General features: G+C 40.4%; 1 protein-coding gene across 1 annotated transcript; it reads left to right on the plus strand.

The window, feature by feature from the left end:
- Positions 1-680: 680 nt before the first annotated feature.
- PRMT11 (arginine methyltransferase 11) lies at positions 681-5,058 on the plus strand. Its single transcript, XM_086782964.1, has 11 exons — positions 681-699; positions 801-917; positions 1,573-1,793; positions 1,912-1,922; positions 2,086-2,241; positions 2,332-2,395; positions 2,541-2,680; positions 3,378-3,465; positions 3,622-3,737; positions 4,417-4,567; positions 4,658-5,058. The coding sequence occupies exons 3-11, from the start codon at positions 1,574-1,576 to the stop codon at positions 4,861-4,863; spliced, it is 1,152 nt and encodes a 383-aa protein (XP_086639090.1). The 5' UTR covers positions 681-699; positions 801-917; position 1,573; the 3' UTR covers positions 4,864-5,058.
- The last annotated feature ends 10,303 nt before the right edge of the window (positions 5,059-15,361 follow it).

Consider the following 15,361-nt stretch of genomic DNA (forward strand, 5'->3'; position numbering starts at 1 on the left):
GAGTTAACAAACATCACAAAAAGTCACTAGCATATCTGAGACCCGAGACATTCTAAAATGGGATACAACTATGGGATTGGGTGTATAAGGTCAAGCATCGGGTAGATGAGAGTATTAACAAGACCATGACCAAACTAGCGGCAAAAGGATATGCTTAAAAGTGTGGTATATACTACGTGAGACATTCATTCTTATATACTATGTGAGACACTTAAAAAGTGTGGTATATACTATGTGAGGCATTCATTCTCATATACTATGCGAGACATTCATTCTTATATTGACACTGCAATGAGGAGTGTGGTTACAATAGCCACACAATAATATATGGCTAGTTATAATTTTAAAAAATGAGTGATCCGGATGCGTGGACTATGGGAAGCTGAATCCTTCCATGGCTATATTTCGTAAGGTTTTACCTTACTCTAAGTTAATTGGCAGGGTGGGGGGTAGCCAGCCATAGGTTAATAAGGTTAAATAGGTTTTACCTTACTTTAAATTAATTAGTAGGGTAGGGGGTGGCCATAGGTTAATAAGGTTAATGTGGATTTTTCACATGTTTTGTATGGAATGAAAGGTCTACACTTAGGTTAATAAGGTTAATGTGGTGTTTTGTATGGAATGAAAGGTCTACACTTAGGTTAAGGGGACTTCGATCGTCAGAAGGTAGCCGCTTGCTTTCACGTGTTATATTTCTAGGTTTGCATATGTTGCACCTCTGCTGTTCTAGCATCTGCCCATGTCCTTGAGGTCTGCTAGTTTTGCAGCACTACTCCGACACAGTTGCTGTTCTTTTTTAGGGTTTCGTCCCTGCAGAGAGGCTCTCATAAACTGGGCCTAGCCAAAGCCGGTTCAATCTCCCACTGTCTCCCTGCGACAGAAGCTTCAGCGCCGCACTGCAGATTGCAGATTTCCAGGTATGGTGGTTTTAACAGAAGCTAGGGTTTGACATGAGATAGGCTTTGACATAAGGTAGGAGGGTTTAGCAGAAGCTAGGTAGAAGATAGGGTTTATCAAAAACCCCAGTAGAACCTATGGCTTACCATAAGCTAGAATCTTGGTTTTAGCAGATGCTAGGGTTTGACATGAGAAAGGAGGTAGGGCTCAGCAGAATCCAGAAACTAGGGTTTAGCAGAAGCTAGGTAGAAGCTAGGGTTTATCAAAAACCCCAGTAGAACCTATGGCTTAACATAAGCTAGAATCTAGGTTTTAGCAGATGCTTGGGCTTTGCATAAGCTCTAGCTGAAGCTAAAGTTTCAAAACAAGGTCTGGTAGAAGACTGGGTGTTGGAGAAGCTAGGTTTTGGCACAAGGAAGGGTTTAGTAGAAGCTTTTAGCCGGGGTTTTAGATTTCGGCCCTAGCAACAGCAAGGCTCTTGCTTTAGAAGCTTGGGTTCAGCAGCATTCAAAGTTTTCTCTAGAAGCTAGGGTTTAGCAGCAGCCAGGGTATTTCTCTGGAAGCTAGGGTTCAACTGCTATTAAAGTTTTGCATTGCCTCCAGTTATGCAGATGCTAGGGTCATGTGTATTCAGAAGATAGACTTTTAGGAAGCTGATAATTTCAAACTGTGCAGAATGGGGCGCCGGAAATCAAAGCCTCCTCCCACCACAGAAGCGACTAAGGAGAACATGACAAGCATTGATGTTGGTGACAGCAACGAGAGCACCATGGTGGATGATTCTAATGTTGCTTCTGTAACCCCCTCCAATGGTTTGGTTTCCGATCTTGCTACAAGCTCAGTGGGAGCTGACCACACGAGTGCAGACTATTACTTTGACTCCTATGGCCATTTTGGTATGCTGAATGAATCATCTGCTTGCATGATGACTAGTCTTTTGCCTCTGAATGATGCCTTTTGATGCAATCCCAAGATTTATGTGCCTTACCTGTACTATCTGTCAATTGGTTGCAGGTATCCATGAAGTAAGCTCCTCTCTTTATATCAGTTCACATTATCTGTTAAGAGCATCAAGGCACCTTAATTTCAATGTTATCACAAGGGTTCCACCACATCATCTTCCTGTATTGCCAGGTGCCTGCTAGCCTCGTCGCTACATTTTTGGCTCGCTTATAAGATTGTCTGCAGGAAATGTTGAAAGACTCAGTTCGAACAAAGACATACCAAAACGCAATTTACCAGAATGCATTCTTGTTCAAAGATAAAATTGTCCTTGATGTGGGAGCTGGAACTGGAATATTGTCACTTTTCTGTGCAAAAATCGGTGCCAAACATGTGTATGCTGTAGGTGGCATTCGTTCCTCTGCTGAAAACTACTGCACGTAGCCACTGTACTGTGCTTGTTAGACAGTGTTCTGATACTTTTCCATTCAGGTGGAGTGCTCTATGATGGCAGATACAGCGGTTGAAATTGTCAAAGCTAATGGCTACAACGATGGTTAGTTGTTATAAGTCTTGCAAGGGTTTGTATAGTTGCTCTTATCTTTTTACAGAAGACCTCTGTGGCTGCACTTTCATATAAGGTGAATTTGGGCATGTTCTTGGATTCATTTAGGTATATAAAACCTCTGTGGTTTTTGCAGTCATCACAGTCTTGAAAGGAAAGGTAGAGGAGATTGATCTACCCACACAGGTGGACGTGATTGTGTCAGAGTGGATGGGCTACTTCCTTCTTTTTGAGAACATGATCAGCTCTGTTCTATATGCAAGGGACAAATGGCTGGTAAGTAAACCAACAATCTGGAGCGTATATAGTTGAGCTAGTGGATTGGGGTGGCCACCCTTTGTAGTTTACTTCAATAGAGTTGCATTTCCTTTTAACCACTTCCGGACAGAAATACCTTAGTGACTGAGTTTGTGGCAGTTCTTAACTATTTGAGAACAGCAAAAGAGAGCAATTGCACATGACAATTGCCACTGTTAACGACATGAAGGATTCGATACAATTCAAGGGATGATAATAAGTTGCATAAATAGATGCATCACTAGGTGTGTGATTGGTTAGGGCTTGGAAAGCGTTCAGCCTGCATTATTCCTGTTGATGGGCTAGCGACATTTTTATTTTTGGGCCTGTAGCAATGGGGCCACGTTACTTTCTGTACTTCTCCTACAAAGTCTGCAGTGCTTATAACAGGTATCCCCACCAGGAGGATATCCAGGGGACAATCAATCTGTTACTAGGCTAGAGCTTGAATTTTGTGATACAGTGATGCGCTCTTTCTGAGCTAGATAATTTCCTAGGGCATGTTTCCAATTTCTAACAAGATGTTGGAGGGCAGGGCAGAAATCTTGACTTTCATGTGTCTTGCCTTTGTCTCCCCCACATAGACAGACAGCTGTCGCACATGCAAAATTGAATCCAAGACATGACTTGTACCATAACGCATGTCTCTGACAGGCCTTAATTTTCATGTTTGTAGGTTTCTGGTGGAGTTGTTCTTCCTGACAGAACATCTTTGTTTATCACTGCAATTGAAGATGCAGACTACAAGCAAGATAAAATTGAGTGTAAGGTTTTGCCCTCCTCTTGTGACATCGATTTCAACATGTTTTTTAACATTTGGGATCATTTCTGGGATAGTACAATGGACTTTATCTTAGTGTTTAAGGACAAACGTTCTTATAATATTGGGCTTTGGGAATGTGCATGTGGTTTCCTTGCAGTCTGGAATAATGTGTATGGTTTCGACATGAGCTGTATCAGGAAGCAAGCCATGCTAGAACCCTTAGTTGATTCCGTCGACCAAAACCAGATTGTTACCAACAGTCAGCTTTTGAAGGTTGGAATTATTTGTATCTAAATGTGCTCTTTTTGATGTGCCTTTTGCAATCAGCTAGCTCAAAAGATATGCGGCTTACAATGCCCATAGCATGAAAAGATTAAGTTGAGAATTTTTACTCTAGAATACTTCTCAGTTTTTTTATTTCTTATTTTTTGCCCTTTACCAGATATTTCACCAAGCAAAACAAGTGAAGGGTTTGTTTGATTATAAAAATATATGAATACTATAATAATATTTCTTATTGTGATATTCACACCTATAGTAATGCTATTGTAACATTAGTTTCATATTATGTGGTATTATAATCAATATTAGTGTTATTGAAAATTAGATTTTTATTTTAATTTATGTAGTTTAAATACAAGTATGTATGGGTTGCTGCATGTGTGCGTGTGTAAAACTATGTACAATTCAAATAATAATGCTCCAAAATCATGTTTTCATTAATGACTTATGACTATATATTACTGAATTTGTTTTATTTCATTTCATATAGCATTGTTGAAGTGGAATGTTGTATTATAGTTTAGATGGTATAGAATGCAATACACTATATTGCTATTGATATAATTACATGTAATTATCATAACAAATGAATAGATACATGTCTATACAAAGAAGCATACTGAATGTAAAATGGAAAATGGTATCTGCGTTTTTGTGTTTTGACAAGTAGACTATGGATATTGAGAAGATGGTGTCTCGAGACGCGTCGTTCTCCTCGTCATTCAAGTTGGTGGCCAATCGTAATGATTTCGTGCATGCCTTGGTGGCATATTTTGATGTTTCCTTCACCAAGTGCCACAAACCTGTTGGTTTCTCTACAGGTATACTGGTCTTGGACTCTCGAATGTAACGCTTCCATTGCATCTTTTCCCGTGAAAGCACTCTAATTGACATCTCCATTTCTCCTACAGGACCTAAAGCACGACCGACACACTGGAAGCAAACAGTGATGTACCTTGAGGATGTTTTGACAATGTGTGAAGGTGAAGCTGTTACTGGGACAATGTCTGTTGCACCGAATGCCAAAAACCCAAGAGACATTGACATAAAGCTTAGCTACACCTTCAATGGTAAGCGGTCCCAGGCTTCAAGGACTCAAGAGTACCGCATGCGTTGAGGCACAGCATGCCCCATGAATGGAATTGTATCTCCTGGTCAAGGTTTTGAAGGCCTGTCTTTGATGCTTTTGTGATTCCCACGCGGTCAAGGATTATAACACATTTTTACTACCTCATCTGGCAGAAATAGTTGCCATTACAAGTTGTGTACTTTTTTTTTTTGGAATGATGCACAGTGCGTTTTTGTTTACATTTTTAAACATGTGTTGGATTTTTAAACATGTGTTGGTTGTCTTACACACTTTGAAACTCACAACTTGGTAAAACTGCATTGTGTCCTATAAGTCTTGTGTCTGCTGCTGAGCCAGCATGTATTAACCGTTTCCTGTAGTCTGAACCCTACTGTGGAACTTTATGCCAGCTGTGTCAATGCCAAATTATAGTTGTTTTTGATCATTAAATAGAGTGATAAAGCAGCTTTGTACCTTAAGCCCTTATAACCCTTATAAGGTGGAAAATCATGAATATTTGTGGAAGATCCCTGGCGAACAGTATCAGGCAGTGCAGATGGGTTGGCTCCCCTCATCTGTGTGAAACCCTGTTGTCTGCTGTGGACAGTTGGTTCCCACTAGGTACACGACATGTATAGAGACCTCTCTTGCTCTAGGAATGGATTGTTCTTCACATCACCAAAATGACCTCTGACTAGGGCTTAATTGTGCTCTGCCGATATGTTGGAAGTTTGGTTTGAAGATGTCCTGTGGCATCATTCCCCAGTTATAATTCACTCTTTCATGGAGGATCATTGTTTCGCTGGGTTACAGCTCAGACATTAGATACATCATGAAGCTAGAGCACTTAAGTAGAAAAGAAATTTTGTAATGCCAACAGCTCGTGGAGCACATTTCAAAGCAATCAAAATTTTCGACTTTAATCTGCTAATAATGTTGTCAGCTTCTAAGTATAGCACATTATAAGTCCTAACCTTTCTGTCCACAATGCTTTTCTCGTCTGTGCCAATTCATGAGTTCACATTAGTGATGAAATATTCCAGAAGTCCTAGTACAACAATTGCTTACTGATGAGAATTTTGCTTGTGATAGTTATAAACCAAATGTCTCATGGTAGTGAGAAGTATGTAAGCAGGCTCATTCAGATTCAGAGTTTACCTTACCAATGTTTTCTGATGTATCTATGAACTTGTGGACGTGGCATTAAAAAGACAAATCTGGAATGATTAGCATGTAGTGGTGTTTCAAGAAAGTAATTACAAAACACTCTACTCTAGTCCTGTTACTGTTATTGCTCTTATTTATAGAGGAGTTATTTTAAAGTTCCATTGTACTATTCTTTAAGTTGGGTACCTATTGAGCAACTTTCAAGTTTCAGGCATGCAATGACATGTCAGGTACAATATATTGAGCAACTTTTTCAAGTTTCAGGGATGCAACTCCATGTCTTCTTCCATGTCTTCTTTTAGTTCCAGAATCTTGTAGAGCATTGGTTTTTATAAGAGTATAAATTTTTGCGATGATTTCATTTGCTCGAGTCCAGTGCTCTCCTCTTAAATTTTGAATGTAAAGATGGATTGGCAACAGAAACCACGGATTTGATAGTCATTTTGGTTCATTTTGAATGTAAAGATGGATCAAATCTATGCTACCCTTGCAATTTTAAAAAACGTTCATAACATTTGGTGTTGCTTTTAAACAAGATCTCATTCACTCTCTCCCAGGATACCTCTACTAAGTTAAAGATTTGTTGCAGCACTTGTGAAGATCTCAAACTGAATCCTAAGTTTGATGTTTTTAAGCGAATAGGTTTGCTAGCTAAAGCTTGCTTGCTTATCAATTGATATAGTGTGGGCAATCTCCTCCTTATCCATTGGTAAGTTAAAACTGAATAAAGGAGTGTCAAGAAGATTGTCATCCACTTCTTAGAAGGGGCTTTCCATTTGGTATTTTGGATAAATGATCAGTATGACCATGAACTTAACTCTTTTTAGGCTGTAATAAAAAATCTTCAAACACTTCTCTCAGATGTCCTTCTAGTCAGTTGTAGCAGTTGGAGTTGATGTAAAGGTCATCCACGGAGACCTTGAGAAATTTTTGTCGATAACCTTTATGCAATGTACATAAGATAAATGTCATAAACCCCCCATTCTTTTGTAAAAGCTATTTTGTGTTAGTCTACATGGTCTATCAACACTTGGTTTTAGCTTGAGGATCCCTCTAAGAAGGTGTAGGCTTCTTTTCCTGCAACTCTTTCCAACACATTTTTGATGTGGTGATGCTAACCTTCTTGATATTTACACTCTTAACTTTTTTGTTCAGTTTTTTAGAAGATCATTGTGGGCGAAATCTATTGTGTGTGTTTGATTTCATAAGTGAATCCAGTGTCCAAGTGGATCATCAAAGCTTACTAATCACCTCAAGAGAACTTGAGTATCCTGATCATCAAGAATAATCGGTCTAAGCATGCAATGGTTTACCTAAAAGTATTGTCCATAGCACTCAAAATGGACATGACTTTGTACAAGATTTGTACTACAGAGAGTACTATTTATTCATTTAATGACCACATAGGATTTTTTAAAAATAGCAATCAAAAAGGACATTACTATTTGTACTATGGAGAGTACTATTTATTCATTTAATATCCACATAGGCTTTTAAAAATAATAATAAATAGATGTACCTATTTGTGCTCATCTTTACCAACTTAACAATAGTTCAAAAACAAAAACTTCAAAAAAATAAATTTAATATAACAATTGGACAACCCCATCGTATAGTATTTGTGCCAATAATATACACACTGTATCATTCTTAGACCCACCCAGCTCTTCAAAGTATCCCATTACCATGTTTGGTAAAAAGTCCCCATCTCCACAATCCTTTTCCATGATGTCCCTCACTAAAACTCTATGGAATATGGAAAACTGGCCTTTCATCTCACAAAATAAAGTAATCTTATCTTCTTAACAAGAGGGGTATCTCAACTTGGGGGACTCTTTGGACTTCCTACTTAATAGGTGGAAATCTTGGTAAGAACTTAGAATTGAATTCAAACTATCTAGGTTTGACGAGGATCTTATCAAGGGTAGAATGCAGATTTAGTAGATTAGGCCAATTTTATAGCCAAGAGATGTCCTTCCTATTTGAGATTACCAGTGGATCAGCTAAAGAACTATTCTCCCCATTCCTCCTCTACCTCCAACAAACCCAGGTCTACATTCCAAGCTTATAAAATAACAAAAAAATAAATTTAAATAAAAGGAAAGATAAAGCAAAAACTAGGGCTTTTCCAAAAAATGGAAAAGAAGAAGTAAAAAGGAAAACAAAATATAAAAATGAAAAAAAGAAAGATAAACAAGAAACCAAGGGTTTTTCTAAAAAGAAAAAACTAGAGTAGTTATTTAAAAGAAAAAACTAGAGGAGTTATTTAAAAGAAATACACTAAAAATCAGAATCAAAATTAGAGAAAAAAAAAAGAGAGGAAATGAAATATGGGAAGAGGGCACTCGTATCCGAGGGGAGAGAAAGGGTACATGACATGGTGGGGTGGGCTATTATAACGAAGGGGAGAGGGGGAGAGTACATGGTGGGGTGGGCTATGGTGAAGGGGGGAGAGAAAGGGTACATGACATGGTGGGGTGGGCTATTATAACGAAGGGGAGAGGGGGAGAAAGAGAAGGGGAGAGCAAGGGTAGAGGACAGAGTGGGATGGGCTATGATGTAAGGGGAGAGGACATGGTGGGGTGGGCGTTATGGTGAAAAGGGAGAGGGGGAGATAGAGAAGGGGACCCTTGGCACAAGGAGAAATCGGGAAAAAGAAGGAGGGGGTGGAGGGAGACAAGGGGCAAGACAAAGGGAGTGGTGGGCAAGGGCTAGTGGGACGCCCAAGTCAGAAAGTGAAATAAGTGTTAGAGTCCAAGTCATTGTGGCACCTAGCCTCCTCCCTCCCAGCCTCCTTGAGCTCCAATGCCTTGAAGCTCTAGGGCTCGTGAGTGGTCTGGCTAAGGAAATAAATGAGAAACATCGATAAGAAGAAGAAGACAATTCACCCCATTGTCTTTCTTGAGCATCTTGATTGTCTTAAATTCCTTATTCTTGCTTCTCTTAATCCTAGACCTCAACATCCCTCACAAGTTCTTGTTGTTGTAGCTCCTCTTGATGCAGGTCTTCCCCACAAAGCTAATAAGCATGATGTGGCTCGCTACCATTTCTGCTTGGTCCCAACAGCTGCCTACATCAATAATGCATTGCTTTAAATGAGTGTCCCTCATTCTCCATGTAGCTTCCATGTGCATAGCTTCTAATAATCACTTGTTGTCAAAGCTCCTATTCAGACACAGTGACCCTACTTTCTTCACTATTGGTCATGCTACCCCTTTCATTTCTTTCTAACTTCCATGCTTCTAAATTCACATTGTCTAATTTCTAGCAGTCATCCTCTCAGCTAGTTATACACCCTGAGCCAGACCAAACATATCCCTAGTAGGATCACCAAAAGTGTCATCATCCGATCAAGACTTAACACTTAAGTGTATGGGACCACTTAGCGGGCATCGCCTAAATAAGCTATCTGAATGTGCCCAATAAAGTAAGGGACAAAAATTTCCCATACCAACTGTGTTTCAAGGGAATGTCTAAGGTAATCTAGATGACTAGAGCACAAACCAGTGATCTAGACAACGAAGTGCAGATCATCTTCTGGAGAGACTACTATTAGTAAAAGCATACATGTATACTTGGTTAAATGAACTTAACAACACAGTACTCCATGTAGATTGTAGAGCATTGTTAGTAATATATGGCAGGAATTGTTGAGAAATAGGGTGCCAAAGAACACAAGGAAGAGGTGGGGAGTGAGATGAGTAAGCCAAGAAAGTGAAAAGCATAGCATGAAGCCACATGAGGAAAGGGATTTATCCCACATTGATGTACAAGCCCAAGGGTGTACCTCCTTATATAAAAGGGGGTCATTTCAAGCAATGAAAATATATCACTTGCACACATCTCAAGCCTCTTTATGAGTACAATTCTTAATCTTGTAACCTCATTGTGCGTGAGTCTATTGCAGATACTCATCATCGTGAGTAAACTTAGATTACACCCACCTTAGATTAATTCACTCTAATCACATTAGATTAAGTGTAAGATTAGCACTAATCACCTTGTTCATACACATGATGCCCATTATTTTGTGATTCTTAGTGTTCAAAGGGAAGAGTAACTATAATTCCCTTTTAATGATATCATTTTTAGAGACCATACAAAACGGTAAACTTTCCTAGAAGATTATGCTAATAACACATGCAGGTGTCTCAACGACTCTATCTTGTGATTCTTAGTGTTCAAAATGAAGAGTAACTATAATTCCTTTGCTCTTTCCCTTACATGATTGCATTCTTAGTGTTCAAAGGGAAGAGTAGCTATAATTCTTTTGCTCTTGCCCTTACATGATTACAAGCAAAGCATGCAGGTGCCACGGTTGTTACAAATAAGAATACATCAAAACCAACAACAATAAGAAGGGCATAGAGGGTTAGTAAAGGTGACGGAGTCCTTGTTCAAAGTGGATTTGATGAATAATCTACTACCACCTTTTCCACCAACCCTTATGAGAAAGAACCCACTATGGGGCAACTAAAACAAGCTATGGTCAAAGCTAAGGTTGTTACATAAAAGGAGAATCAAGATAATATTACCAAGGGGAAGGGGGAGTATCCAAACCCAAAACAAGAGATGAATCGATTAGAGGAAGTAAAGAGAATAGTATGGGAGTGTCAAGAACAACATGAAAATTAGTGAAAGACTAGAAAGGCCCTGAAACAATACATCCTAACATTTTTGCAATTTAAAAGTCTTCAAAATCATTAAATATACCTGAACACATTATTGCACAACCTAAAGATAAATCATGGGGAATTTTAGTGCTGCCTGATGTAATGTTTGAGGAAGGATGTTTTTCATCTCTAGATGAGATGGAGTTACCTCAATCACCTACTAGTGATGAGAACATTGAATATGAGTCAGTTTGCAAGATCCTCTCCAAGGGATATTATTAGTCATGAACTCTATGGTCAAGTGGGGATTCCCATGTGATCATTACTTACACATAGGAATGTGGATGATGACATTATTTTAATTCCATAATGTGAAGTATGTAGATTGGGTCAGTATTTGTGTATGGGATATGCCTTTTATTTATATCATTTTCCAAGATTAATATGTTTAATCAGTTGTGTGCGCTGGTATGATATAATCAAGATTAATGTGTTTAATCGGCTATGTGCACTGACTAATATTATTTTGGTGTAGGCGATGAGTGAGTGGTGCACTATGTGTTAGTCACACGGGTGAAACATGTGTCTGACCACAGTGAGATATCTTGGTGGAAGACATGTGATCACCCTCTTAGGTTTTCATATTTGGAATTTATATATATGTGTATATATGTATATATATATACATTTGTATATATATATATATATATACATTTGTATATATGTGTAGATATATCTAAAGATATAATGAGGACAATTGGCCAAAACTAGGGCTTTTTTAGAGTTCCACTTAGAGACTGATTTGGACACTTGGCCAAAACTAGGGCCTTGTTAGAATTCTATGTTAGAGGTTGATTTGGACACTTGGTCAAAAGTGGGGACCTGTTTGTTTGAAATCCATGTTAGAGGTAGATTTGGACACTTGGTCAAAACCAGGGCCTTGCTAGAAATCCATGTTAGAGGTACATTTGGACACGGCCAAAACTAGGGCCTTGTTACAAATTCATCTTAGAGGTTTACTTACACTTGGCCAAAAATAGGGCCTTCTTAGAAATCCATATTAGAGGTTGATTTGGACACACTTATTCACAAAACTAGGGCCTTACTAGATTTCCATGGTACAAGTTGATTTGGACACAAGAAGAAGCTCTTTTAACGTTGTAGGAACAATCCCAAGAGACCAAATATGGAAAACCTAAAAGGAAATTTAACTTAAAAGGGAGAAAAAACAAGGCCCAAGATCCTAGCACATCTGGAGAGCCATTGGAGCCTTTGAATCTTCTGAAGCTCCGAAGCTCTCGAGTTGTTTGGGGGGAGAAAAAATTAAAAAAACAAACAAGAGTAAATTTATCAATAACCCAAAAAAAGAATCCTATACACCATTAAAACTTTTTCTTTACTCGGCCTTCTTCATGCGTGACACATTGGACCAATGGGCAGCCATGCCCTCTGGGAAGTCCTCCACCCATGGGAAGGATTGCCACCACCTTGAAGGGTCCTTGCTGAGCATACACCAATGTTGGAGACTTTTTTAGATACTTAGAGATCCAAGGGATTCAATAATACCCTTGACCTTTGTTAGATACCCGTAACGCCGCTACGGGTGTTACCACAGGAGGGGACGGCCTCTGGCTCACCACCCAGCCATAGAGGAAGAATGAGGATTGCCCCTCATCCCCCAGGCTATATAGTGTGTGGCCTGCCGTCCACACTAGCCTGGCTGCCCATGCCTCCGCATGGGCGTCCTCTCCCACTGAACCCCGGATATAGCCATCCGGTCTGCCCGCCGTCGGTCACAGGCGTCCCCTCATCCCCCAGGCTATATAGTGTGTGGCCTGCCGTCCACACTAGCCTGGCCGCCCATGACTCCGCATGGGCGTCCTCTCCCACTGAACCCCGGATATAGCCATCCGGTCTGCCGTCGGTCACAGGCGTTACAGCCTACGTGACATTACCCCCCCTTAAGAAGAGTTTTCGTCCTCGAAAACAAACTGGGGAAACCTTTTGGAAATTGCACTACGGCATTCCCAGGTAGCTACCTCCTCATCCCTATCTATCCATTTAACAAGTACCTCCAGGTACACTTTATGTCGGGTTTGTCTGTCTCGATACCCAAGAATCCTTTCCGGTTCATGTGGTATCTTTGGTGGAGTGATCAATTCCACCAAAATATAGAGAAACTACGTTCTCTAACCCGTGAACTGATTTCTTCAGTTTACTAACATGGAAGACAGGATGAACTTGAGAACTCTCCGCGGTAACTCAAGTTTGTAGTCTACGTCCCCAATCTTCTTAAGGACCTTGAAAGGACCGTAATATCTAGGAGAAAGTTTATCACACTTTCCCGTTTTCATGGTTGCTGACTGCGCAGGAACCTTTAAAAATACAAAGTCACCTTCTGCAAAGGTCACTTGTCTGCGTCCTTTATCGGCAAATGTTTTAGCGCGATCCTGTGCGCTACGAATGCTCTCGCGTGTAGCTTTGAGCATATAATTCATATCTTCAAGGAACTCCTTGACAGATTGAATCTTCTTCTTATCTAGGCCTACAACCATCGGAGATTTCGGCTGGAATCCATACATTAACATGAATGGTGTAAATCTAGTCGCTGAATGCTTGGAGCTGTTATAAGTAAACTCCAATATGGGCAAATATTCTTCCCAAATATCCTCGAGTATTTGGCTAACCCTTTCTGTTTGACCATCAGACTCCGGATGGTCCGCCGTACTCATACTCAGAGTAGTATCCAACTTTTTGAAGACTTCCCTTCAAAAGTGGCTGTTGAACTTTCTATCTCTATCTGACACTATATCTGCGGGCAAGCCATATAGCTTGTAGAGATGTTCAATAAAGAGTTTTGCCAACTCTGGCGTTTTTACCATTTTCTTGGTGGCAATAAATTTTGCCATCTTGGTTAACCTATCCACCACCACCTAGACCGAGTCATTACCTTGACTTGTCGTGGGTAAACCGGTGATGAAATCCATGGAAATGCTTTCCCATTTCCCTTGAGGAATGCTTAAAGGATGGAGCAAGCCCCCAACCTTTAGCCTTTCACGCTTATTGACCTCACACTTATTGCATTGCAGCACATAAGTCTGGACGTCCTTGAACAAACTAGGCCAATAAAATTGTCGTTTGACTAAGGTCTTTTGTATCCTGGGATGACCAGCACTTGGACTATCGTGACTTTCTCTAAGAATGCATGCTCGAAAGTCACCAATAGTTGGTACACACACCCTACCCTTGTAGAGTAAGTACCCATCGTCAATGGAGTAGTTAGCATACTTCTCCCCCCGACGAAGTTTAGCATCATCCTTTGAAACCGTGTAGGAAAACAAAGGTGATGAAGGGCCTACGTCTGAGCTCTCCGGCTCAAAACTATACCCCGAAGACTCGGCTAGCCTCTCCGGACTAACTCTCGCCTCGCTACCCACCGCACCTATGGCCAGTCTCTCCGGACTAGCATTACGTGCCGGCGAGGAAGGTGGGCATGGCTGTGACAAAGTGCGTACGCGTACAGCGCGCCAGACCTCTGTAAAGACAGGATCATGCTCACACAAGCCACGGAGTGATTCCAAGAACTCATTCTTGAAAATCATAAAGCTTAACTCATTAATTTGTGGCATGCGATTAAGCGCATCTGCCACAACATTATATTTACCCCTTTGGTAGCGAATCTGAAGGTCAAACTCCTGTAGGAGCTCCGCCCACCGAGCTTTCCGACCTTTCCACTTGTTTTGACTCGAAAGCCATGTCAGGCTTTCGTGATCCGTACGTACTTCAAAAGTGGCATCATATAAATAGTGTCTCCACTTTTTAAGTGCATGTACAATGGCCAGTAACTCCCGCTCGTAAGCCGAGTAGTTACGCTGAGCCCTATCTAATTTTTGCTCTCAAATGCAACAGGGCGTCCCCTTTGCAAAAGCACGGCTCCAATGGCCTCATCACTAGCGTCTGTCTCCAAGACAAACGGCTCAATAGGGTCAACTATAGTCAAAACAGGTGCAGCTGTTATGGCTACCTTAAGTTTTTCGAAGCTTCTTTGTTGGTGTCCCTCCCAACATATATTCTTTGTTTTTGTGCGCAACTGATCTGTCAACGGGACTGCGATCTTCGTGTAGTCCTTTACATATTGTCGGTAAAACCCTGACATGCCAAGAAAAATCTGCAGTTCTTCGAGATTTTTCGGGGCTAGCCACTTGAGAATAGATTCCACTTTCTCAGGTTCCATCCGCGTACCATGTGCGGATATAATGTGGCCCAAATAGTGAATTTCTCTTTCAAAAAAATTCACATTTGCTCTCCTTCACAAATAGCTTGTGTTGTCGCAATAACTGGAACACTAATCGCAAATGTGCCAAGTGTTCTTTACGCGTTTTGCTGTACACAAGAATATCATCTAGGAAAACTACTACGAATTTTCCTAAGTATGGACGTAAAACATTGTCCATCAGCATCATAAAAGTCGCTGGAGCATTGGTTAGCCCAAACGGCATAATCAAAAACTCAAAGTGACCGAATCGTGTCCTGAATGCTGTCTTCGCAACATCCTCGACCTTAATTCTAACCTGATGATACCTAGATCTCAGGTCTATCTTAGAGAAATATTTCGACCCATAGAGTTGATCAAACAACTCGTTCATACGTGGCATGGTTGTACCATCTATCAAGAAAAATTCCAAACAACTAATAACCACATTATCAATCCACAGATAATGACTGAGCTTGCTGCGAAGCCATAGGATGCTAGATAATTGATGGTA

Source organism: Cibotium barometz, chromosome 45, assembly GCF_041138505.1.
Source record: "Cibotium barometz isolate CiBa-2024 chromosome 45, ASM4113850v1, whole genome shotgun sequence".
Lineage (NCBI taxonomy): Eukaryota > Viridiplantae > Streptophyta > Polypodiopsida > Cyatheales > Cibotiaceae > Cibotium > Cibotium barometz.